Source organism: Clarias gariepinus, chromosome 12 (genome assembly GCF_024256425.1).
Source record: "Clarias gariepinus isolate MV-2021 ecotype Netherlands chromosome 12, CGAR_prim_01v2, whole genome shotgun sequence".
In the NCBI taxonomy this organism is placed as follows: domain Eukaryota; kingdom Metazoa; phylum Chordata; class Actinopteri; order Siluriformes; family Clariidae; genus Clarias; species Clarias gariepinus.
In genome coordinates this window covers 9,832,378-9,859,692 of record NC_071111.1, presented here as the reverse complement: position 1 = coordinate 9,859,692, position 27,315 = coordinate 9,832,378, and the positions used below count along the sequence as shown (strand labels likewise).

At 42.4% G+C, this 27,315-nt stretch overlaps 1 protein-coding gene across 1 annotated transcript; it reads left to right on the top strand.

The window, feature by feature from the left end:
• Positions 1-328: 328 nt before the first annotated feature.
• On the top strand, positions 329-27,315 carry si:dkeyp-27e10.3 (UPF0606 protein KIAA1549). The gene is made up of 22 exons (XM_053508791.1): positions 329-375; positions 5,473-5,706; positions 12,288-13,589; positions 15,436-15,524; positions 16,877-17,051; positions 17,846-17,976; positions 18,073-18,259; positions 18,726-18,785; positions 18,953-19,104; positions 19,274-19,451; positions 21,991-22,199; positions 22,473-22,678; positions 22,773-22,900; positions 23,027-23,041; positions 23,118-23,344; positions 23,423-23,652; positions 24,037-24,178; positions 24,260-24,613; positions 24,825-24,877; positions 24,991-25,118; positions 25,205-25,359; positions 26,032-27,315. Exons 2-22 carry the CDS (start codon positions 5,571-5,573, stop codon positions 26,242-26,244), a joined length of 4,470 nt encoding a protein of 1,489 aa, XP_053364766.1. The 5' UTR covers positions 329-375; positions 5,473-5,570; the 3' UTR covers positions 26,245-27,315.

Genomic DNA, 27,315 nt, shown 5'->3' with positions numbered 1-27,315 from the left:
GTGGAGTGGAGTACGGGCACGCAGGCGAGGTTCCGCCGAATTCCCTCTCTCCCGCGCGTTCAGATGGACTGGACCGGCCCGCGTGCGTGCGTGCGTGCGTTCTCAGGGTGCGTGCGTTGCGAGAAGCGCGCATGAGCGCGAACCTGCTTATTTCTGGACGCGCCGGGATTTACCGGGAGAGCGCAGATAACCGAGAGGATATACTGTAGGGTACAGGGTTTTTTTTCTTCTTCTTCTTTTTCTTGGGAGGGATTCGTGTGGACACCAGGAGATGATGATGATGATGATGATGATAAGGGGTGTGTGATGATGATGATGATGGTGGTGGTGCTGATGCTGCTGAGTCTGGCCCTGTGCTGCATCTCCAAATGACAGGTAAGGGGAAATACTATGGCTGGCCTTCATCACTTCATCTCTTTATATTCGCATGCATCATGAGCAGTGTGTGTGTGTGTGTGTATGTGTGTGTGTGTGCATGATGCTGGAGCTTCCTGTGTTAAAGAAAAGGCATCTTTGATCCACAATGTCTTATCTGTATGCAGGTCGGGACACCTCCTCTCCGCCCTTCCCTCTTTCTCTTTCCCTCCCTTGTGGTGATGCTGTACATCTGATCGAAATTCACATAGGTGTCTAACCTCTAGGCCTTACACATGCCATTTTTCATCCAAGTCTACTCAATAATTCTGTAATAAGATAAGGCTGTTGCATTGATCCTGAATGAAAAGATGTAACACACAGCATCTTCCACTCCTCAAGTAATGCTCTCACCCACTACATCTCATCTACACCACGTCCCTGAAAGGTCTGCTACTCCTGATGAATCGAATCACAGTAATATAAATCAGATCACCTAATCAGAATTCTAGCCTAGTAGGTATTTGAGCCAAATCCATGGAGTGTCAGGAATGATCGAGTAGGCTGACTACACTGTGTGCATCAGTCCCCTATTCTACAAATACACAACATGCCATGTTTTAGATGCCAGACCAGCACAAATGTAAAGCCTCTGAAGTTTTGGGATTGTGTGGGTGGAGTCATTATGAAAGAGGCCACACCTATTCGAAAAAAGTTTAATAAAGGTGAGAAGCTTCCCTTTAAGGAAACAAATAAAAGCAAACACAAACTACGCTAGCATATAAGTGCTCCCTACATCAGAATAATTTGCTGTCCCATGGTGGTTAGCTGTGGCACAGTGGCTTAGTGGTTATCACAGTCAGCTTGTACCTCCAGGGTTGAGGGTTCGATTCCATGTTCGGGTCTTTGTGCCTGGAGTTTGCTGTTTCTCCCCGTGCCTGGTGGGTTTCCTCCAAGTACTCCGGTTTCCTCCCAGAGTCCAAAGACAAGCAGGTTAGGCTAATTGGCGTTCCCAGATTGTCCATAGTGTGAGAATGACAATCAGCTATCTAGCCGGAAACCCAACCCCTTAAGTAACTGCCTCAGAAACAACAGATATCTCACCAGGGTGGAGAGTATTCATCCACTGATGTGCCAGAAAACAAAGTGGTTAAAACTGCGGCCTTGCATCTCCACAGTCAAGGGTTTGATTTCTGTCTTGTGTGTGCATGGAATTTGCAAGTTCTTCCTGTGCTTGATAGGTTTCCTCTGGGTGTTCTGGTTTTCTTCAACAGTCCAAAGACATGCATATTAGGCTAATTGTTATTTTCAAATTCCCAATAGTGTGTAAGTGAATATACGCGTACTGTAAACTGGACTGGCATGTCATCCAGGGTGTACCCTGTCTCGTGCCCCGAGTCCACTGGAATAACCTCCAGGCCTCTTGTGGACTCTACAGAGTTGCAGCTGATGCACAAGCATTCTTTCATTTTCCTAAAGAATTTTTTGATGCACGTGGGAATTCATCGCCCCTCTATGACTGCAATTTGGCCAGGCCCTAATGGAGCAAAGCAGGCCCGAATAATGATGCTGCCAGGATGATGTTTTCAAGATGATATTCAGTGTCCTGTTCTTTCCAAATACTGCTTTAAACATTTTGCCAGTACCACTCTTTTGCAGATCTTCAGGCATGAAGCAGTGTTCGTTTTAGAATAAAGCGGCTTCTATTGTGTTGTTTTGTCATGGACACCCTACAGTGGAACCTTGGATTGCGAGCATAATTTGTTCCGGAAGTATGCTTGTATATCAAAACACTTGTATATTAAAGCCAATTTCAACCATAGGAAATAATGGAAACTCTGAAGATTTGTTACAACCTAAAATATTTATATAAAAAAATATAGTTTATAGTTTATAATAATAGTTAAAGTAAAAATAAAAGAAATTAACCTGCACTTTACCTTTAAAAATAATCACACACACATACAAACACAAAATAAAAGATGTACGTGTACACACGTAGTCACAGTGTTATAGTAAACAGTACACCCGCACACAGATGTTGAATGTACCAGTGAGAGACGCACACTGAGACCATGCATGGGAGACCCACAATTCTGCAGCGCAAGAGAGAGGAGTGGCGGTTTTAGGTATGGGTGAACGGGGCAGCCGTCCGGGGCGGGATTTCTTCATGACACGTGGGGGGCGGCACACGAACTTGGAGGAAAAAATAATAATCTGCGGTTAATAATAATAATAATAAGCGGTTTTCTATTATCTATTATACCTGTGCCGCCCCTGCTGTTGAAGGAGCCGCGCAGAAGCTGAGTGAGCGGAGCAGAGAGGGGATGAGGGGGGGTCATGGGGCGCAGAGTACAGTGCACCTCTCCCAAATCAAGCGGACAAGGAGGGGGGCTAAATTATGTCAGTGATACCTGACTTTCTTACAAATAATGCACATTTCATTTAAAATATTATAAACACAGACCAAGAATTTGCATATTTTTCATTTATTTAATTGTGTGAGATTTTAGAATTGTGTTAAAAACAATTATGATGTGGAGGCGAATAGGTTTAGTCTTGACTTCTGGTTGTGAGTTACAGCGTTGGACATCTGTTGATTGTCGAATTGTCAATTACAAAGTAAATACAGCGACGGAGAAAAAAAGGCCAAAGCTGTCAGGTGCATAGTTTAGGAAAAAAAGAAAAGAAAATGAGGAAAAACAGGCAAAAGATAAAGGTATACAACAATGTTCCCTCTGTATGATTAAGGTATTTATGTCATTATGTTAATTAGTGGTATAACGTTTAGGTTTCAACTCTTAGGTTTGTTAGACTTCTTGCTTATGATGCTTGCTATGCTTACCTTGCTAAAAAACACAATAAAAGCCTAATATACAAACCATCACAGAAATTCTAATGGTTTCTTTTAAATACCATTATAAACCATTAACTTTTTCCAGTGAAATTATTACAAAACTTCTTATTGTAGTGTGTTTTGGGCACTTTTCCTACCCACCAATAGAATCCATCATATACCAGCAGACATTGTTATACTTACCATTAAAACCAATACAATTCCCATTATAACAATTAAATCCATTACATTTTCTATTATTTTTGGGTGGGGTTCTATTGTTTTTTACAGCCGTGTATACAACATAAGATCTAATTAAATTTAACCACAAAATTATGCTTTGCAACAAAACTTGCAAGTACAGTTATTTATTTCCATTGGTTATGTTAATGTTGGCTATAGCCAATGTATTTACAATATGTTTACAGTATACTGTACATAGCCAGTGTAATTTACATATGTGTTGATAGTTTAAAAGACATTTTCCAATAAAATGGGTGTGGCTTGGGCCGCTGGGATGGGGTCTCGCCCGGGGAGCAATTTAGTGTAGAACCGCCACTGAGAGAGAGAGAAGGATTATTGGCTCAGTTGTAATTACGTGATGCTTTCCATCAAAACAAGAAGCACATGCTACTTGATGATATTTGGTACTTGTATATCAAATCAAAATGTATTAAAATTCTTTGCTCGTCTTGCGAACGCTCGGAAACAGGGTTACTTGCAATTTGAGGTTCCACTGTACTTGTTTAATGTTTTACATACTGTAGACTCATGTACACAGATTTTAGCCAGTTCCAATGGTGCCTTCAAATCTCTAGCTGTCACTTAGGGTTGTTTCTTTACCTCATTGATGAGTCTTTGTTGTGCTCTTAAGGTCATTTTGACTGGGCATCCACTTTTTGGTGAAGTAGCCACAGTCCCAAACTGTCTTTGCCTCTTATTGCATATTTTGGAAAGAAATTAAAAAAAAGGACGACCAAGGAGTTAGAAAGTGATCCCAAACTTTTTTTTCTGTTTTTTTCCAGATTTTCTCCCTAATTTAGTCGTGTTTAATTCCTCCCCGTCACTAGAGGGCTGCCAGATTAAAGATGCTGCCAGCCGACAGCATCTTTTCGAACACGCAGAAAAAGGGCAGTGTAACACACTTGGAGCCCGCGCTATCCTCTTCTTCCGCGAGCCTGATTGGCTGTAGAGCCATGATTAATGTGGGAGCATCAAATATCTCTCATTCCTCCCCTGTGAGAGAGCTCAGCTAATTAGCTCTCACTAGAGCTCCAGCTGCGAGAGGTTACAGCATCACCCAGGAATCAAACTCGCGATCTCCAGACAATAAGGTGAGCACTTTACCACTGCGCCACTCGGAGGTCAGCGATCCCAAACTTTTGTGCGATATTGTAAATCAACAATTTTTTATCGTACAGTAGATCCTCTGAAATTCTTTTTGGGGAGGCATGGCTTACATGCTACAATCAAGATAAGATCACATTTTGTGACAAATTAATGCAGAAAACCATGAAATTCAAAAAGGGTAACTTTTTCTTTCCACTGTCACATCCAGTATCATACTTATCCTGTCTATAAAAACCTTTATTATACTTGAGGAACGTGAATACATTATTAAGATTGCATAATACATTTAACCACATGGTGCACTATTTATTGATTGATTGTTTGATTGATTGATTGATTGATTGATTGTAGAAAATTTGCCAGAATGAGCATCTGGGAGTAGACATGTGCACTGGCACTATAAATACAATCTCGCAAATGTACGACTTATTGTAAACTAGACTGAGGAAGCAGAGGTTGAGAAATTGTCAGAGCCAGAATTCACATGCCATCCTGACAATCCTGGTATTTCTGACTTTTTCAAGTCTTTCTGGGTCAATAGTGATTGGATTTATCTATAGTTTTTTTTTATTTTCTGTTCCATGCCACACACACTTGTGGATAAAATTTTACTAGATAATTGTAGCATTATACAGATATAGATAGTGACATTGCATTACACATATGATACATTCCTAGACAATAGATCCACATTATAAACAACAACAGTGGTTCTTAACTCCGATCCTTGAGGGTCACCTTCCCTGCATATTTATGTGTTTTCTCTGCTCTAATCACAGAAATGTCTGTTAATTAGCTGACATTAGCTGATATTATTAAATGAGGTGTGCTGTGCCGTGAGCTGAGAAAACAGAGGTTAGAACCATCAAACTACCTTAAATGCCTTTTAAATGAAAGTATTGCCCATTTATATGTTTGTTTGTTTGTTTTAGAGATGCCTGAAACTGGAAGGCAGTCTCATGGGAAGATGGACAGTTTCCCTGGAGGAAACACATCAGGTTTATGCGTTATGTCATAAAAGGCAAGCACGATGGAGAAGTCAGAGGAAGAGAGCGCAGGTCCGAGGGCGATGCCAGTCAAGGCTCGGCGTCTGATTGGCTGCTGTGTGCTCCTTCTCTTGGCATTGATGCTTGTCTCCATAGCGACTACAAGCACACCTGTGTCAGGTATGTCTCTTGATAATGTCTCAAACCTAAATTTATGTGGACCTAGATAGTGGGGGTAGTGTGTGTGTGTGTGTGTGTGTGTGTGTGTGTGTGTGTGTGTGTGCATGTTCTCTGTGTCAAATTTGGATACAACAATACAGATAATTTATATATATTTTTTACGTTTCTGATTAATAATGGTTGATTGTGATCGATTCCTCACTATGTGAGAGACATGATACTGAATAGAGTCTTGGGAGGGAAATAGAGAGCCAAACAGTGTGTGTGTGTGTGTTTGGGTATGGTTGACTAGAAACCCAGAAAGAATAAAAAATGTCTGTATTGATGAAGTAATAAGGGGCAAGTCTGAGCCTGGGGTTTGATGTCTAGTCCTCCTACTCTGTTTATAAATAAACATCATGCTGTAAAAAAGTTTTTTTGGGAGGATGGTGGGGGGGGGGTGGTTAAGAGTAGCATGAGGATGCATGGGACTCTCTCTCTCTCTCTCACACACACACACACACACACACACACACACACACACACACACAAATAGAAAAAAAAAGTATGGCTATTTTTGCAGATGATCTAAATAGAACAGAACTAATAAATAATGAGCTTAAAACTTATGTAAAAATTAAGCTGAGGATTTCACAGGTAAATAATTTATCCATTTTCCCATTAAAATATAAGCATTGTGCTAATATACTAGCATCTTTCTAGTATAGTAGAGTCCAGTAAAGCCACGGCTTTCAGATTCGGTCCTAGAGGACCGCGTGTTTTAAATATTTTGGTGTTATTCCCGCTCTATGACACACACGTACACACATACTGTACACACTTGAATTCAGGAGGCTGTTAATTATTTAGCTGAATAGTTACAGTAAGTCAGGTGTGCTATAGGAGCTGAGAATGCTAGGAGCTGACCCCTCAGGGCGTGGCTGCACAAGACTTCTGGGGCGTGCTGTAGTATCCGGGACTCTTTGGATAAGACTCGTTTGTCTGCCACACCCCTTGGGTGCTCATTTGGATGGAGATCAGGATAAGGATGGACAGGCTGGCCTTTGGTCCCCGTGGGCATGGGGGAGCCTTGGATGCCTTGGGTGTCTTTAATCTTGTCAGCAGTTTAGTGATGTATAATTGATTAAATCATTGTTAATCTGTTTATGATATGTAGTGTTAAACAATATCTGTATACATACTGTACATATACACAATTTGAGCTACAGTAGCTCTGCTATTGGATCAGACGGCCAGCATTTACAATTTCCCACGTGTATCAGTGAGCCTTGGCCATGAATGACGCTGTTTCTGGTTCACCTGTTTTACTTTTGGTCGATTCCCACCACTGCAGACCTGGTACATCTCACAAGATTTGCAGTTTTGGAGTTGCTCCGTCTCCATCATCCAGCCATCATAATTTGGCCCTTGACTCAAATCCTTAATTTTGCCCATTTGTTTCTGCTTCCAACACACCAACTTCAGGAAAAAATGGTTCCCTGGCTGACTAATACATCCCACCCATTTCCGGGTGCCGTTCTAAGGAGATATTGTAACTGTAACTACTGTGACGAAATTGTTTTTGGATCAAGACGATCATTTAAGTATTTGGTGATGTTGCATGGTCATGAATCAACAGTAAAAACCAGAGCTATGTTTAACAGTGAACGTAAGAGCATTTGTGTCCATACAGTATGTGTCCATAATAAAACCCCTCGTTAGTGAGACTCATCAGAAAAGGGCTTCCGCTTGCTTGGGAGCATAAAGACTGGACTTTTGAGCGATGGAAAAAGGTCATGTGGTCTGATGAGTCCAGTACAAGGCTTGATGCCTTGTGTTTTAATGTTATTGCTGATCATATACTTTTACAAAAAGTTTATTTAACATTTCTGAAGGAGTCCCCAGTGTGGATCCGTCCAGTGGTATTTAATGCTTGTGTGGAAAGAGTATGAGATGAATCTCTCTCTCAGTCTCTCTCAGTGTCACACTCTCATTCTATCTATCCCTCCTTCTGATAGCTGGCTTTGATCACATTTATCAAAGCAATTGGACTACAGACAGCAAGGATGCCATTATGTGGTGCTATTCTTAGAGCCCCTTCTGGTGGTTCTCTACACCTGTGTGTGTGTGTGTGTGTGTGTGTGTGTGTGTGTGTGTGTGTGTGTGTGTGTGTGTGTGCAAGAGAGAGAGAGAGAGAGAGAGAGAGAACTGAATCTGCCTTAGTGAGAAATGCTGTGTGCTCGGTCTACTGTGTCTCTAGAATACTGATGAGACAGTCGGCACATGATGCATTACTGCAACACGTACACACACTTGCACGCCTGTGCATGCTCACACACACTTTCACACACTCACACACAGTATTACCATGGAAACACCTTGCCTGACCACGCCACAGAGCCGTCTCACATTCAAAGCCCTTAATTCATTGTGGTGTGTGTGTCTGTGTGTGTGTATGTGTATGTGTGTGAGTGTGTTTTGTGTAAAGAAGTGAAGACTCCATAAGGGATGCTTAGATAGTTAAGTAAGACAGAAGCTAATTACTGGAGATATTCCATACTGTGCTGGAGAAGCTCTCATTAGTTTTAATAAGCTGTGTTCACACTTGAAGCCTGAATGTGGTTATGCTTTCCTGATTAAATCAGATTGTTTTTTTTGTGTAGCCTTTATCTGGCTCTAGTCTGAACAAGTCATGCTCCTGACATCTGACATGTATGTGCAGGAGGCATTGTTGAATACAGTTCAGTTTTATTTTTTAGTAGATTTAGAAGTAGATTTAAGTGTAGATTTATCAAAGTCCATGAGGATTAATGTTGAGACGGACCGGGCTCCGAGAAGAGAACCAGGCTAATTAATATGCTTTGTAACTTTCCTAACAAAACCCAGATTACGTCCTTGATGCATACAGCAGTCGGTGGCAGGTTTTGGAGAAACAGCAGTGCACACCGCAAGCTCGGAGCAATCAATTGCCAGTTGCATTTAGCCAAGTGTAGCAAGTGAAGAAAGAAAAAAAAGCCTCTTTAGGACCCTGTTGAAAGGCGAATGGGCAGTTGTTGTATACTGGCTTAAAATGGTGCATTTAAAAAAAGATAGGTTCTTTTAAAGGGTAAGTGATTCCCAACAGTCATGGGATCTGTGCGGCTTGAAGAACTGAAAGAATGATCTTCCTACAGTAGGTCCAGGTTTGATTTCAGGCTCGGGGTCTGTGTGCATGCTCTCCCTGTGCTTGGTGGGTTTCCTCTGGGTACTCCGGTTTCCTCCCACAGTCCAAGGAAATGCAGATCAGGCTAATTGGCGTTCCCAAATTGCCCAGAGTGTGTGAATGAGTGTGTGAATGTTGACCGGATAAAAAAGGGAATAAATACACCTCCATAGTCCCGATTTGGATGGACAGGATCTTGAAGTATATAATGATTTTAAAGGCTGAATAGGTTAAAATTCTCAAAATGTTTGTTCAGTTAAAACCATTTTTATGTATAAAATAAAGTGGTCTAATATATATTTTTAAAAAAGGAGAATATTTTTTAAAAGAGTGTACTTAGTCACATGACTAGGGGTCATTATATCATTTGAGGAAGCAACACAGCTGACATGAAGTTGAAAAAACGAAAGACAGGCGAGCAAATAGTGAGAGGTTCTGCAAAGAAGAGATGTGAAGCGGCACCGAGCAGTCTGACACATAGCGACAGCAGACAGCAGTTTCATGTGTGAAATCTGATGAAATTTGTGAAATATCACTTGATAAGTAAGTTTGCACAGATCATACTGATATTGCAATGGAGCACTGATGGCTGATTCTTCTTCTTTTTTTTCTTTTCTTTTTTTTCCCACACTTTGATGTTTGACAGTAATTCCATTGTCGTAAAATGCAACAATTCATGCATTTTAAAAAATATAACTTATTTAACATCTTTTATAATGTATTGTATTTATTCTGTACCGATACAGCCCCTTCGAGTGTGTGAATGAGAGGAACCCAAGAGGAACGGTGAGGATACAGGGAGCAGAGGTAAAGAAGGTGCAGGACTTTACGTACTTAGGGTCAACGGTCCAGAGCAACGGAGAGTATGGAAAGGAGGTGATGAGGCGGGTACAGGCAGGTTGGAATGGGTGGAAAAAAGTGTCAGGTGTGTTGTGCGATAAAAGAGAATCAGCGAGAATGAAAGGAAAGGTGTACAGGACAGTGGTGAGACCAGCGATGCTCTACAGCTTAGAGACAGTGGCGCTAAAGAAAAGACAGGAGGCAGAGTTGGAGGTAGCAGAGCTGAAGATGTTGAGGTTCTCCTTGGGAGTGACAAGGATGGTTCGGATCAAGAATGAGTTCATCAGAGGGACAACCCACGTTAGATGTTTTGGAGATAAAGTCAGAGAGGCCAGATTGAGGTGGTTTGGGCATGTTCAGAGGAGAGATTGTGAATATATCGGTAGAAGGATGCTGAGGTTGGAACTGCCAGGCAGGAGGTCTAGAGGAAGACCAGAGGAGATTTATGGATGCAGTGAGAGAGGACATGAAGTTAGTTGGTGTAAGAGTACATACTCTATATTTACATAAGAATACATACTCTATATTTACATAAGAATACATACTCTATATTTACATAAGAATACATACTCTATATTTACACTCAACAATATCTGTATTTTAAACGAATTAATTCATTAACACACTAAACTAATTAATCTCTATTGCAGTGGTGGAGTTTGCAACATTTGGGCTTATTGTAAACACAGATCGGAATGATTAAAGTGGATAGCAACTGAGCAATAAATCAAAGCTTTATTAATGCAAATGTGTTTTTTTAATGAAAAGACAGAATCCACAGACAGAATCCAAGGTTTTAGCCGTTTATGAGATGTTGCTGCTGTTAACACGAAGCGCTCATCGTTTCCGATGTAACTGCTTGGCTTGGAGATAATATCCATCTAAAGATTTTCTGACAATCCACAGAAGATAGATGAGTTTGAGGCTGGCTGGCCCGTCCTTCCTGTCTGAAGATGGAGTTGAAGTGACACACTGGCCCACAAACCATGCACAGAGCTGCCAGCTTCCTACATGCTGCCTGTTTCACTTTCATAGCCATCAAACCCACTGAGCCTCAGACTCAATTACCTCTCCATTCTCAGTGCTTCAGTATCTCACAGAGGAAAAAAAACTGGATGATTAGCCCACTGCTGTTACAGCTGATTTACTGGTAGTGTATTCTGGATGTGCAGTAAGTCACAGAGAAACTCTCCTCCACTATACTGTACCATTTAACGCAGTGAGGCAATGCAGAATTTGTTTATTACTGACCTTAACATATCCAATTCAGAATGGTTGATTAGGATTTCATGGATGGGACTTGATTTTGGACTTTCATTTAGATTTTTTTCATTGTGGTGCAGTGGATATTCAGGATGCCTCAAAGCTCCAGGGTCTGCAGATAAATCCTGCGCTTGCGGCTTACTGTCAGTGTGGATTTTGCATGTTCTGTCCATGTCAAAATGGATTATCTGGTTTTCTCCCACCTCCCAAAGAATTGGTGATTTTAACCTTCCCCTAGGTGTGAATACATTTGTGCATTGTGTCGGTGGTCATCCAGGGTGTATTATGTCTTGCACAAAATATTCCGGGATAGGCTCCTGATTCAGCTTGACTGTGACCAGAGCACTTTCTGATGATAAATAAATGTCTCAAAACCTTAGTTTCGGATCTTGGATGTGAGGTACTCTAAATGCTACCTCTTTAATAACTTTTAACTCCCACTTAATGCCTTTAGGAAAATAGAACCTTTTTCATGCTTTGGTAAAAGGCTAATGAAGTATTGTAATGGCATAAAAGGTCATGTATTGAGGTGCAGTCAAGGCATAAATGAGAATGAAGACTTTATAATAAACAAGTCAAACACTGAATACTTAGGCTCATGGTCACCTTGCACCTCCAGGGTCCGGGTTCCATTCCCACCTCGGGTCTGAGTTTGCATGTTCTCCCCGTGGGTTACCTCCGGGTTTCTGTGGTTTCCCCCCATGGTCCAAAATCAAAGAGATGAGGCTAACTGGAATTCCCAAATTGTCCGTAGTTTGTGAATAAATGTGTGATTGTATGTATATGTGTGCCCTGCGATGGATTGGCACCCTGTCCATTGTGTACCCCCACCTCGTGCCCTAAGTAGTCTAGGATAGGCTCCAGGTCCACCGCGACCCTGTATACACAATAAAGCAGTACAGACAATGACTGAGTGAGTGTAGCTTAAATTATAAACTAATCTAAACCAAACTGAAACACCTGTGAAGCATAAGACGTTGGAATATGTGTCAGAATAAAAGGCCTAGAACAGTGAAACACAAAAACACAAGGTTCAAAGCAGCCACAGCCAAAGTGGCCACTAGGGGGCAACACTGACACGGTTAGAACAAGTAGATTTGGGCTGTCATGGTTGGCATAAAATATGCCATAAAACATTTTAGCTACAGTATTACTCAAAACCTTCCAACAGGTGCTTTAAGATTCATACTGGAGTATGACTGTGTGGGACATTTGTTTGGATTACTTTGGCTATACTACTGCATTAATCTCCATTCCATTCATCTACCATGTTTGTTCCTCTTCTTTGATTTCTCAGAGAAACTCCCATCTAGTTTATCCAAACGGGACTTTGGTTTCTTCGTGGCGCACGCAGGATTACAACAATCACCATTATCCTTATCGCAATACTCGGAAAACACCCGACGCAAAGCTCATACATCATCAGCTGCCAAGCATCCTGCACAAGATGTTCACCATGACAACGCATCCAGCATCGCTCCCACCCCATCCCTAGGTGCCGATGGTGGGTCAGGTAACCTAGGTGATAGCGCACATGGCATTCACCTGCTGCTACGCCCACCGGACCTTCTTACACCAAGTCAGATGCCCCCTATTCATGGCCACAGCCCACCTACACCGGCTCCTCCTACTTTGCTTACACATGATGACCTGGACTCTGCTCAGTCTACAGAAGTGGACTGGGGGTCAGGGGATTACCTCGAAACATTGACCTTCATGGGATCTGATGGGGAGGACTTTTCCTTGGTCACCACCCTTCCCACACATGGATATGACTTATATGAATCTGAGGACGACAACACTGGGGTTCGCTACAACACCGACTTCCCATCTCGGCCCGTTCCCACCCTCTCTTCTAGGCATCTCCTCCCAAGTATAACTGTTGGATATGGATCTAGCCTAAGGACTGTCCATCCCTCTGATCCCCGCATACCCCATGTCCCGGATACTGCCCAGGATGATCTGGATTTTGACTGGGCAGATCTGTACCCTATTGAGCCCACTGAAATGCTGCTTCCAGATATGAATAGTATGGAGTACTACAACACGCTGCTGGCCAAAGAGAATGCTAGTGCTGCTCGTAACCAGACACATTTGACTACCCCTCAAATTACTCCTACATTGACCCTCACACAACCTACAGGTTCCACACACACACTTGCCCCTTCTCTGGGTGTGGGCCATAGGACAGTAACAGACCATGTTAATACACATCACCCCATACCTGGAGTTACCCCCACTCCTCCACGAAAACCTACGAAACTCCCTAGTCCTCCTACAGAGCAACGACAGCCTCCTGGCTTACCTTCTTACCCAGAAAAGGGATCTCCTCATCCAGATTTCCCAGACACTAAAGCAGGTAGTGAGCAACCTGTAGGTCCATCAGTTATCCCACAGGGTCCAGTCATCCAGGCTGTAACAGTTAAAGTCCCTACTGCTCAAAAACCTCAGGCACCAACAAGAGCAACGACTACAACAACAACTACGACCACCATGCTCACCAAACCAATACCTCCTGCCCCCAGAATCCCTCTTTCCATTGCACCCCGACAGTATGTCTGCAATATCACCAAGCAAGATATGTACCTGGTCAGAGTGGGTAAGTCTTTTTTTTTTCCCACAAAGGTGTTTTTGTAATTCAAAAGTGCCTGATGGTTAATGCTCCTATCATTTTTTTGTGCTTTGAAGATTAAAAATTATGTTGTCCATGTTTTCTAAACTACATGTGATTGTTGAACAATTATATAAAACTAAAATGTAGTTCTTGAAATTACATCTTTTAATGAAATTTTATATTTAATAGCATTTATTTAAGCATACCTGTTATCATTGGACAGCAAAGTTTGTCCAAAAAACTTGGTCAGAAATGTGTAGACGCATTGCCCTGACAACTCCACTGATGCACAGCTTCGCTGGTATTCTGTGGCAGATTAGAGTACAGTGGGTTTTAAAGGGAGGTCAGGATTCATGCCTATTGGACCACAGGCTTTTAATATTCTATTTTGGGACCCACCTTGATGCAGGACTGAAGGCAGTGCCTGTGGGCAGATTGGTTTTGCACTGAAAAAAAAAAAACATCTATTAGCCATAGCATTACAATGCCAAACCCTATGCCAAATATTGTATAGGTTTTCATTGATCCTCCAGGGTAGCTCTGGCCTACTGGGGCATAAATCTACAAGATCTCTGAGGGTGTGCTATGGTATCTGTCACCAGGATGATCCTTTGGACTCTGCAGGATGTGAGGCCGGGTTTCAGTGGCTCAGGCTTGTTTGTTTGGCACATCTGATGGATGCTTGATCGGGTTGAGATTTGAGGAGTTTGGAGGCCGGGTAGGCGGCCTTGTGCTTTTTGCCTGCTAGGCCCCTGAGCTGTGGTGCCCTGGGCTGTGATGCACTGGGCTATGGGGCCATGGCCAGCATTGACAGACAGGCTGGCCTTGGGTCACCACAGGTATAAATGAGTTCCTAGCGCCCATGATCCTTTCACCAGTTTACTTACGGTATATAATTGGTAATCCATGTTAATGTTGTGGCTGATCAGTGTATATCTGCCATCTAAGGAGCATGACTGACATATCTAATGTAAATGTAGATAGATCAATTGTTAGGTAAATACTTCTCATTTATTGCCTTTTTTGGAATTGTTTTTTGTATCTGTGGAAGCTACGTATTAGTCATGACTTCCATAACAACAAAATCACTTGGATTTGGAATAGTGGTCACAAGCCTACTCAATACCAGTTTTACACAAGTATAGACTGGTATTATAATCTTCGTAATTGGTAAATATGGTAAATTATTTGTAAATTTATGTTTGGTTATTTCAGAATGTCTGGTTTATATACACGTCTAGCAGCCTTCTGTGAAACTTAACTAGCTAGTTAGCGGGATAGATGCTTTTTAACATGACATATGGCAGACAGTGCTATTTTTATCAAACTGACAGCCTTACTTATGAGAAGAGACTGAAACGTTAACAGTAAGGCCAGACCAGCAGATGATTGGTGGAGATCCTCCATGACTGTTATGTCGTTGATGTTTGCACTTGCAGTCCACAGAGGAGTACGCTTTGCTAACTGTGAACTCACAACGTGTAGGTTTCACACCAATTGAGCAATGTTTTATTGCAATAAAAATGTTCTCCCTGCTAAAACTTTCTAATCTTCTTGTGTTTAGCTTTGATTGATGTTCAGTTTACAAAAGCTCTCATAGACACAGACGTTTGATCCACTTCAAGCTAATTTTACAAATCCACTCAGAGGAGGCATTGCTCATTTCCTTGGACAGAAATTAGTCATAGCTGTTTGTTTAGAACAAAACTTCCTGTTGGAAGTTAGAAAGACTGCCAACGTTGTTTATAGCAGCTTTAACGCTAATAATTCTGTCTAGTCAGCTGAAGTGATTGCAGGAATTTTAGCCTCTTATTGATCCCTGAAACTGCAGGCATGCCAAGTTCTACCTCTGTGGCGTTCGCAAAGGCTCATGTGAAGGAGATTTTGAGACGAGAGTTCAACCGGACGGTAGAGCTGCAGGTGGGTCCAATTCACTTTGACTATTAAACTTGTATGTTTACTGTACTTAAATATACTTTTACTTTTTTTTGTTGCTGCTTTGTTGTTGTTGTTGTTGTTTTTAATTTCTTTACATGTATGGGATATAACAAAAGTTTAACAAGACTAATAGAAATTTCTTGCACAAACATAAGCATTAAAAAAAAAAAGTAGAGAGGAAAATGGTGAGAGGAATTGGATGCAGAATTCATGCTGATAATCTGCTGCATGTGTACCATAAATTGTGGTAAGCGCTAGAAGAACATAATATGAACTTAATGCGGACTTCGACAACGTAGCCTGGACCTGCCATGATCATAGCACAAGTCTGAAGAAGTTGAACATCGATTGATGTTGCGACAGTGCAGTGACATCCCAATGACGCCTCTATCAGAACGCCATCCGATCTTTTCTGTCATGCTTGTACAGTAGTACCTAAGTCCCTAAGAGGTGACAGTTATGTCCTTAGACGGTCAATGCCATCGCTAATACATTCTTATTAAGATCTTCCGGCATCTTTCTTCGACCATATATTCACCAGGCTTGAACATGTCCAAAAGAAGCGTAGCAGCTCCACATCTTTACCGGTTGCTACTGCATTCCTGCCAAGCTCCTACTGCGTTCAAGTAATTGAAAATTGGTTTTGTGTGACAGCGGTTTTGGCTAAAATTTGAATAAAAGTGGCGCAGTGGTAATATGCTCGCCCTATCATTCGGAAATCGCTGATTCAGTTCCCGGGTAATGCTGTAACCTCTCGCAGCCGGAGGTCTAGAGAGAGCTGATTGGTCAAACTTTCTAAGAGGGGAGGAATGAGAGGTACTTCGTGCTCCCACATTGATCACGGCTCTACAGACAATCAGGGGCGTCTGTGAACTAACGCATGCGGAAGGAGTGGATAGCGCTGTCCTCCGAGTGTGTTACGCCGCTCCCAACGGTGCATGAGCGAGCAGTTCGAAAAGATGCTGTCGGCTGGCATTACGTGGTTCGGAGGAATCACGTGATAGTTTACGGCCCTCCAAACTGAGTGGCAGTAGTAGCCTTAATGTGAAAGCGCCCCCTAGTGACGGGGAGGAATTGGACACGTCTAAATTAGGGAGAAAATCTGGAAGAAAAAAAAGAATGTCAGTTAGAGACTTCTAAGAACCCCATGAATACATTAATGAATGTTCTGGATGCGTTCTTTTTTAGCTCTGTAGTTTGCATTCCAAATTTCAAAATAATAGTATAGTATTAAAAATATAATTTTTTTAAATATATATTTTTTCTCCAAAGTGTAATATGAAGTAAATTGAGCTTTTACACTTAGATTAATGAATTCTGTCACTGTTTTTCAGGTCCTTAAAGCTCCCCCCAATTTTGTTTTCCGGGCTGTGTCAGGCCCACTCATATACACTGCTGTGTCAATCATCAACGCTCTCCGCCAGTCAGCACACAGCACCTCGTCCTCTACTATCCTTACTGTTACACCTATTTATCCCGTACCTGAGCACATCAATCAGGTCCACTCAAGTAAGTACCGCATTTTCCAGGATAAAAAAAAAAAGGTATCTATTTGTGCTTTAGCAGGTGCCATGGCGTACCCAGACCGACGGATACAACGCAGCTATGAAGCAGAGACGTGCAGCGACACAGTGTGTAGGAGAAATGTTGGGTGAATGCCATGTGCCATAAGGCTATACGCTGTAGTCATCTTATCAGTGATCTGAAAGGGACTTGTACAAGAAAGGTACAATCCTGTACTGTATATTTCACTCCATGAAAATATAAGCAAAAATTATCAGATAAAATCAATACCACAATTCTCTTTAAAAATTCCTTGCATAGTTTTAACAATATGGCAAAAGTATTAGTATTACAAAAAAAAGTATTACAACCATTTGCAAATGTAATCTGTAAAAAAAAAAAAAAAACTGCTCTTATTCTTTGAAAACTCTAGAAATTGTTAACCATTTCTGGTTGTAGAGGGAAAAAAAGCTTCTTTTAGAACCAAGAAGGCAAATGTGCATGTAAGGTAATATAAAAATAAATTGCATGATGCATATCTTCGCTGCTCGAGTAGGGGTGCAGAAATTGTAATAAAATCTGTAAAATTAAGTTTAAAAAAATATTGTATTTAAATCAAACCATGTCTCTGTATGTTTAAGTTCTAAATAAAAATTGCACATGCTGTTTATTCTACATATTAATTTCTACTTATTTTATAATAAGTGCCGTTTCACCCTTAAATTTTAAGGGTGCCAATAATTCCGGGTTTGATTTTCTTCTTGTCTAGTTGCTGCATTTACGTATTCCTTTGCGTCCAGTTTTGCAGTTTGTCCCGAGCCACGTAGACGTGCGCGTGTGCAGCTTCAGTGAGCGTGTGGAGCGGGGACTCTTCTTGGCCTACACAGAAGTGCGCAGGCGCCTGCAGGAAAATGGAAACTTCACTGTACATGTGTGTATAATGCTTTATATCCAGCAAGCTCTACATAGTGTCCAGGTCAGTCTCAGATATCTCACTACTGATGGTGTTGTGTGTCTTCTGTTGCAGATTTTGAACATCACCATCAGTTTAACGAAAGGACAGAAGCAGCAGAAAACTCCGGTGGACATCACGTTCGCTATTCGTGATTCTCATGGCTATCTCAGGGGCTCAGAGATCAGCGCTCACCTGAGACAGCTGCATGTGGTGGAGTTCAGCTTCTACCTGGGCTTTCCTGCAGTGCAGATCGCAGAGCGTGAGGATACACACACACACACACACACACACACACAATCAAACGTGTACATATTACCACATGGGGCGATGTTCACATTACCAACCTAAAAAGATTTAATTCTAATTGTTTTTCTCTAATGTGACGTAGATTTAAAATATGGCTGTGTGAACGCACAAATCTGATGTTTTCTAAATCGGATCTGAGTCGTACATCGGATACATACGTGAATAAGGATGGGCAGATATCCGAATTCATGTGACTTTTTGCATCTGCGCAGTCACAGGGCGCTCGCTAACATCAGTCAGCACCGGCAACGTGTGTGTTTTATAGCAATGCTAGCAAAAAAAAAGCAACATTTTAACTCATTTGATCTCCTTTCATCTAATCTGTTCTCTTCTTCCTTTATCTTCTTGTTTTTCCATCTTCTCTGTTTCTTCTTTCATCCTTTTTTTTCTCTTCTCTTTTTTTTCCCTCCCTTCTTCAGCTTTTCATTATCCAGAGCTGAATGTATCCCATCATTTGCGATCGTCCTGGGTGAAGACAGGTAGGAATGCCGCTTCATTAAGTCTATTTGGCTGCACTGGCATTGTGAAGTGTTATTGTGCGCTTCGGGGGTTTCTTTATCATCCAAACGCTTCTTATTTAATGTGAGATGTAGTGATATAATTCTAATTCTGTCTGTCTGTCTGTCTGTGTGTATGTGTGACGCAGTGTTACTGGGTGTGTTAGATCAGCGTGTAAGTGAGAGGACGTTCCAGGCTAAAATGGAGAGACGATTGGCCGTGCTGGTGGGGGAGGTGCTCGGGCTCGGTGGTGGGCGACGCTGGAGACGGGCCACAATTGTGGGCAACAGCAGCGTGCAGGTGACTATGGAAAAACAGAAAGGCCATGCATACACACACGCACACACACACACACAGAAATCTGTCCTCAGTTCTGGCATACACCCAATCCACTCTCTCTCTCTCTCTCTCTCTCACTTTTATGTGGACATAAATGGGACTCGTTTATTTGCGTGTCCTTGTGTGACAGATTGTGCGTGCGTCACGCCTTGACGGGGCAGATAACCCTCTAGAGCTTGTGTATTTTGTGGAGGCGGGGTCAGGAGAGAGGCTCTCGGCTCAGACCACTGCTGCCATGCTGAACAGACTTAACCTGCAGAGGGCAGCCATTGTGTTGGGCTACCGTGTGCATGGAATTCTGGCTACACGTAAGCTAAACACACACACACACACACGCACACACAAAACCTGTCAAAAAAATTGGGCACACCTTCTCCTTCAGTGTTTTTTCTTTATTTTTAGTAGTTTCGACGTTGTACGTTAGTGCTTCATATTAAGACATCCACCCTATAAGAGCACGTATGGAATTATGTAGTAAATAAAAAGTACTAAACAACTCAGAATATGTTTTATATTTTTATATGTTGAGTGTGCTTTGATGACAGCCTAGCACACTCATGGGGTTCTCTCATCAGATTCATGAAGTAGTCCCTTGGAATGGTTTTCAGTTCCAGGCGTGTGTCCTCAAGAGTTAAATTAGTGACATAATTTGATGACATGAGTTGATTAGCCTTTTTTTGTTGCTACCACAACTACTGTACAAATCCATATTATGGCAAGAAACACTCTGTAAAGAAAGGAGAAAAGACAATCCATCAGTAAGATGGAAATAAAGGTCACTTATTCCAAAATCTTTTTATTTTTTGTGGATTTTTTATCCTAATTTTCTCCTTAATTTAGTCGTGTCCAATTCCTTCCCGTAACTAGGGGGCTCCCACATTAAGGCTACTACTAGGTAACAGCGCTATCCGCTCCTTCCGCTTGCGTGAGCTCACAGACTCCCCTGATTGTCTGTAGAGCCGTGATTAATGTGGGATCATTAACTACCTCTCATTCCTCCCCTGTGAGAGAGCTCGGCCAATCATCTCTCTCTAGACCTCCGGCTGCGAGAGGTTACATCATCACCCGGGAATCGAACCCGCGATTTCCGGATGATAGGGCGAGCACTTTACCACTGCGCCACTCGGAGGCCCATTCCAAAAAATTTCAAGAACTTGAAAGAATGTATCCCTAAGTGCGTTTTCTCCAAAACCGTCTAACTCTGTGATGTGACCCTGTCCCAGGAAAAAAGACCAAGAGCTATCTCTGCTGCAGAGGATAAGTTTATTTGAATGACCAGTCTTAAAAAAACACACTGGTTTACAGCACTTTAGATTAGAACCCACATGAAAGCTTTTTTCAGGGTTCAAGATACATTTTAACATCCACCAGTAAGAGGAGACTACAGTACATGAGTCAGCCCTTCATGGTCGAATTGCAGCAAAGAAACCATTACTTGGGGAAGACCAACAAGCAGAAGAGACTTGCTCAGGCCAAGAAACACAAGGAATGGACAGTACTGTAAAATATATCAGTGGAAAGTTGTTCTTGTGTCTGATGAGTACGAATGTGGGATTTATGGTTCTAACCCCCATGTCTTCATTTGACGTAGCGAGGGTGAACACGTCTGTGGGGGTGCTTTGCTGGTGACACTGTTGCTGACTTTTGGTGTCAAAATCGATGACACATTTGGCCAGCATGGCTACCACAGCATTTTGCAGCAACGTGTCATCACATGCGTTTTGGACCAACATTTGTTCTTCCAACATGACAATGACTCTAAACACACCTCTAGGTCATGTAAGAGCTGTTTGTCCAGGAGGAGAATAATGGAGTGCTGCATCAGATGACCTGGGCTTCACATCCACCTGATCTAAATCCAGTTGACCCTAAGTGATGCAATAAGTTTTACACTTCGCAGTCGTCTGTGGCCAGGAATCCAGGGGAGCTAAATTGTCCATGTTCTTAGAGAGAGAGCGCTGGAATACTTGCCTTTCCATATAAATAACAACGACATTAGCCTATGATGGCCATCTGTGAGCTAGTACTTCCATCCAAGTGTGTTATGCCGCCCCCGGACCCTGCGGAAGCAGCAGTTTAAAAAGAACTGCCTTGGAGGAAGCATAGGATAGCCTTTGCCCTTCCTTGTTAGTAGCTGTCATGTGATAGCAAGAGCTTCCAGGCAAATCGTTATGCAAACAAGAGGGACACCCAAACGTCTAAAATCACATGGGGGAAAAACAAGACATCTCAGCAAACCAATATCTATCAAATGTACCTTAAGAAGAGAAAAAGGAAAAATACATTTTCTTATTTATGACCCATCACATCAAATGAGATTAGGTTGCATTTTAGGGGATTTGAGCATGTCTTCAGATTCCTGGTTCACTCACCTCTATTCTGATACCATAAGTAAGAATAAGAGAAGACTCATTTTCACTTGATAAAGGGATTCCCCAGTTACCTCTAAAATGAACTTTACCAACTTCAAAAATGCATGTTCACATCTGGAGTAACCAGCTTGGATAATGTTCATTTAAAATGCTTTAACACAATGTGTGGGATTAAATCTTTCTCAACTCTGTTGAAGGATCAGACATTATAGTATTTATTATTTATTATTAACCATTTTTTTGCTAATATCGATGATTTAATCTATTTATATATTATACACTGTATTATATTTATATATATACGGTAGACAGGAATAATATTCTTATTACCTCAAGCTCATTACATCATTCGAATGTTTGTGCTAATCATATTAGTCTCTCATTAGTCTTTATCATATAATCTGACATGAAGAACAATGTTATCTCACAGAACTCATCTCATATAATGTGTTATGTATATATACATATATATCAGCGGTGGAGAAGTTATCCCTGGCCCCCTCTGAGACACAGCCCAGTAATGTGTGGCTGATCATTGGGGTGGTGGTTCCCGGGGTGGTGGTCCTTATCATCATCATCATCCTCTACTGGAAACTGTGCCGTTCTGAGAAACTGGAGTTCCAACCAGACGCCATGAGCACCATCCAACAGAGACAGAAGGTCTGGGTCGAACCATTTCACAGTGTATGTACAATTGTGTGTGTGTGTTCTTGTGTGTGTGTGTGTGTGTGTGTGTTTGTTACACAAGTGGATCACTCATCCACATTACATGTAGAGTAGGTGCTTGACTCTCCATTCTATCCACCCAGTTAAGTGTGTAGTTTAAGCTAAGTGGACTAACTTGCTTGAATGCTGATCTGACTGTAATACTATTTGGGTGGTAAAATGATTTTTTTTCCATGTCTTGTGTGTGTTTGTACTATGTGTATGTGCATATGTATCTGTGTGTGTGTTCAGCTTCAGGCTCCAAGTGTGAAAGGCTTTGACTTTGCCAAGCTCCACCTTGGACAACAAAGTAAAGATGACATCATGGTGATCCAAGAACCCTCCCCTCTTCCACCGTCTGTTAAAGAAGCCACGCCCTCCGAAGGCGGAGAACTGAACACGCCCAAATCCAAAAGCTCATCCACCAAAGTGTCACGTGCGGCTCGGAGGAGGAGCCGGTAATGAATGAATGTGTGGGTGTACAGTACATGTGTCCATCTGTATGTTCTTGAGGTATATAAAACAGCATTTGTGATGTTGCGTGTGCGGTAGGTTGTCTCCATCTGATGGTGATTCGTTGGCTAGCGAGGCGTCCAGTGGCCGAGAATCAGCCGAGGAGAGCACCAGACCTGCAGTCACACCCAGCGACAGCAAACCTCATCATCGCAAGAGCAAGCATGGTAACAAGTGGATAAAAAATGTGAAAATAACTTTTGGTTAGGTGTTCCTCGATTATTCCTTATATAAATTTTTTTCTTTTTTTCTTTTTTTGTCTTTTCATATATGTTTTCACTTTGGGTCGACAGCGAAGAACAAACTCGGTAAGCTGCTTCCTTTTGCACTCAGCTTCTTAGTCTCTTTAAAACCCCCTTTGACCCCTGACCCTGTGTGTGCCAGGTGCGACATCAGGTAGCGGAGCTGATGAACAGTTATCTTCCTCGTCCATATTTGACCATGTGGATCGTCTGTCTCGAGGTTCGTCTGACGGAACACGCCGCGTCTCCAATAAAGTCCAGTTAATCGCCATGCAGCCGGTCCCGAGCCCGCCCACTCATCCGCATAACCAAGCCCTAAGCCCCGCCCTCAGTGAGAGGATGGCGGATGGAGGCAAGGTTAGCTCGGAGGTGAGAAACCCGTGTCCAGATGTGCACTTTGGGAGAACAGCAGGTTTTTCTGACGTGTATGACTCTGTATGTGTTCAGATTCAAGTTGCTCTCAGGCACAAGTCTGAGATCGAGCACCACCGCAATAAGATACGACTGCGGGCCAAGAGAAAAGGACACTACGAGTTTCCGTCCATGGAGGACATTATAGCGGTGTTTGGGGACAGCTCGGAGCAGCAGCGGGTGTACCAGCAAGCCCAGGAGCAAATACACAAGATTCTGCATCCTGATACACAAACGCCTTCGCCAAATGGGGAACCTCACAGGGGGTATAAAATTAATAATATATTCATATTTATTTATGTATTTCATAAAGAATATTTATCACTGGCCTTGAGGAGAAGAAGTAATGCTAACAATTGTCAAAAAAACAGACCATTTAGACAGACAGATCTCAACTCCATCCATCCAACGCACCAAGCACGGGGAGAACCTAGACAAACTAGACTAAACCAAGCTCACAGACCAGTTGCGGGAATCGAACCCAGGACCTGAAGATGCAAGGCGGCTAAGTCACCGTCTCCAAAACCATTCAACTCATGTCCTTAATCTCAGTCACTAGGTCTCATTCGGATTTGGATAACTCGTTGATTAGAACCATTTTTACTTGCTTAAAGCAATCATTTTTACTAAATCTATCTTTATGTGTGCAGCTGCCGAGGCAGACGATCTCCTAGACAGCGTCAGAAGCAGAATTTGAGTACAAACAGCAGCCTGACTGATAAAGACCGTCTGATAACCGAGGGCGATGCCACGTACAGGAAGTACCCCGGAGTCAACAATGTGGCCTACCTGGTAAAATCACACATTTTTTATTAACACCTTGAGTGGAATTTCAGGCACTTATGCTATGCCACCTTCTCTTTCCACATCCAGTCGGATGCAGATCAGCTTCCCGATGTCGGCAGCCCGTCTCCGACCGATGAGGTATTTGTTGACCCCGGGTCTCCGCCTCCTGGTCCCGCCCCTGTTCCACCCACTTATATTCCACCTCAGCCGACCATTGAAGAGGCACGTCAGCAAATGCACTCCCTGCTAGATGATGCATTTGCGCTGGTCTCACCCTCCTCACAGAGTAGCTCTGCCCCATTAAACCACCCCGGGGTTACGGCGATTCCTGGAGTGGAAGGGGTCAGTCCTGGTCCGCCCTCCAGTCCGCCCCCGCGTTCTGTCCGCCAGTGGGGCTCATCGTCCTACCCAGCTGCCCCTGCGCACAGTCCCTTCTCAGCAGTGAGTCGATGAGAATATTAGGTTACAAAGTAAAATAATAACTGTTGAGACAAATTATTAACTACAGTGATGCAGCTGAGGTTGAGAATCTGTCAGAACCAGACAGTAGTGGTATTTGGAGCTTCTTTTTGCTTTATTCATATCATTTAAAAACAGTTTTTCATAAATTTGAGTTTTGTGTCATTGTGTTGTCTTATTTGTGTGTTTGTAGAGGTATGCTGAATTAGGAATGTCCCCTACATCTGTGCAAAACTTACTGCACAGGTACCTACTCCCATCAATACTTTAACTGCTTATATACTCAAACAGTATCACTTTTGCTAGCAGGATATTCACTCGACTCAACTTCTAAATGTTGTCCAAATATTGCTTGATAGGCAAACGCTGGGATCTGGATATCTGGCGTCAGGAGAGCTACAGTCCGATCCAGGTTACTCAAACAGGGGGCAGTACGGAGACGATATCCCATCATCCTCCCGGCCACGACCTGTAGGGGGCAGCACAGGTAGATATCGCTATTGGTGTCTGTTCTGCCTGTCACAGTTGATGTACTGTAGCATGTGTGTGTGTTGATTTAATCTGTGTGTGTAGGTGCACAGTTACATCAGCTAACACAGGTAGGCTTGTCCAGTCGAATCGCTATGTATCCTGGAGTGGGACGCAGTGTATCCGGACCCTCGGGATCCAGCTGGGCCCAGTACCGGTCAGAGGAAGAGGTCTCCAGACCTGGAAACAATCGAGATGCTGTGAGTCAGATATGTAGTGTAGTAAAGCTTTCTTTTCCAGTGTTTTTTGGAGCCTTTCGAAATTGTATAGCGTTAATATCTGAATATGGAATGACTTATGACTTATGTGTCATAACTGTACACCAAATACCCCATAACAGTGACGCTATAAAGTACCCCTTTGTTGAGAAGTCAAATAATTAGTTAAATTGAGTTGACTTGATTTAAATATACATGCTTGCGGAAGAGTTTAAGTCTAAGCAAGCAACTTCAACTTCATGTCCAAAAAGACATATTTTGGAAAATATATTGCAAAACACTAAAGAACCAACAAAGCAGCATCATCATCTTCTATATCGCTTATCCTCTGCGGGATTGCGGGGGCCTGGAGCCTATTCCAGGAGATGTTTAGGGTACAAGGCGAGGTACACCCCGGGCAGGGTGCCAATCAAGTTGATTATGTAGGAAATTAATTAGACAAGTTACAATAAGGCCAAGGTTTACGCTCAACATGATGCTACCACTACCATGCTTTACTGAGATGAGCAGTGTTTGTTTTTTCTGCAAACTTTAGAAAAAAGTCAGGTTTTGCCCTTATCAATCCAGAGAATCCTTTGCTACATGTTAACCGAGAATGTTACACTTTGCCCTTTCACAAAATACTACCTATGTTGCTCTTTTACTCTTTTGCAGCAGATCCTGTTGTTCCCTGAGTACTCATCATCTCCCGTGTTCCAGATGCCCAGGTCGTCCCTGAGAGATCCTCCCACGCCCACAGCAGGCTACAGCGGCCCGGAGGAAGCCTCTCCACCCGTGCAGTCCTCGGCCTCGCTGATAAAGGCCATCAGGGAGGAGCTGCAAAGACTCTCCCAGAAACAACCAGCTATGGCCGTCTACCACAGCTGAGAAACACCGTACCGAACCCAACTAGCTGGTTTTAAACATGCTACCTAATCCCTCAGTGAATATACACACACCAGAGCCAAGGTTTGTTCGAACCCTATTTCTATCCATATACAGCAGGCTGGACTGAACAGATACACGAGAAGAGAAATCCAACTGCTAAGGTAAAGTACATGGACCATTTGGATTAACCTGAGGGGGGAAAAAAACCCAGCAAAACATCACTAACTTAAAATACAACAAGTCACCTCGCCCACGAATATCCAATAGAAACTCTTCTCTCCTAAAATGCATGCTATTTCAAATAGTGAAACAGAAAACTAAGACTTGTTTGTGTTTTTATTTTAGTTATTTTTATTTTTTTTTTTAAATCCAGCGTGAAATCCCTATCCTCTCCTCAGTGCCATTTCTACATGTCCGTCAAAGTGCTTCCTTCAGAAGGGTCATCGTCCAACCCCTCGACTTCCTCTGGTGCTAAATCTCATTCCTCTTTGCCACCGACCCCACCCCAGCAGTCAAGCAGTGGTCACAAGCGGCTCTTCCTTTAAATCTACAGTACATCTTTGTGCAGAATAAAAAGATCACGTCTTGATTAAGCCTGCTATCATGTCTGTACGCTTCAAAAAGGGGAAAGAAATAGTTCTGTATACTCGACACAAAAAAAGGATGTCAGCCATTGTGTTTTTGGGGAAGAGGGTTTTGAAAGGATGTGAGCCAGGCTGATGGCATGACATCAAACAGAACAACTGGAGAATGGTGGCTGTGAACAAAGCGCACTATATTTGGATCTAACAGCAGACAAAGAGCGAGAGGTACAGGAGATCTATTCGTGAAATAACTCACGGACACTTTATTCCAACAATTTAAGCTGCTATAATCTTACACTTAGTCTTTTTCAGCTTCAGAGAATTAGTTCTGAAACCGTTAATTGGACCGGTAGACCATGATTAAAAGTCGATTTCAGGTGTGTTACTGCGGCGGTATACTTTAAATAGCTGATCACAAATGAACAGTTGAGGAACATGCAAAAAAATAACATCTTAGCAAGTGAAATATTTTTAAATCTAGCCAAAT

What these genes read in the sequence shown, in the direction of transcription:
- si:dkeyp-27e10.3 (XM_053508791.1), top strand. Translation starts at nt 5,571, where the DNA reads ATGGAGAAGTCAGAGGAAGAGAGCGCAGGTCCGAGGGCGATGCCAGTC. An exon ending in GAGGCAAGGTTAGCTCGGAG is followed by an intron (nt 23,345 to 23,422) that starts GTGAGAAACCCG and finishes GTATGTGTTCAG; the next exon opens with ATTCAAGTTGCTCTCAGGCA. An exon ending in TCAACAATGTGGCCTACCTG is followed by an intron (nt 24,179 to 24,259) that starts GTAAAATCACAC and finishes TTCCACATCCAG; the next exon opens with TCGGATGCAGATCAGCTTCC.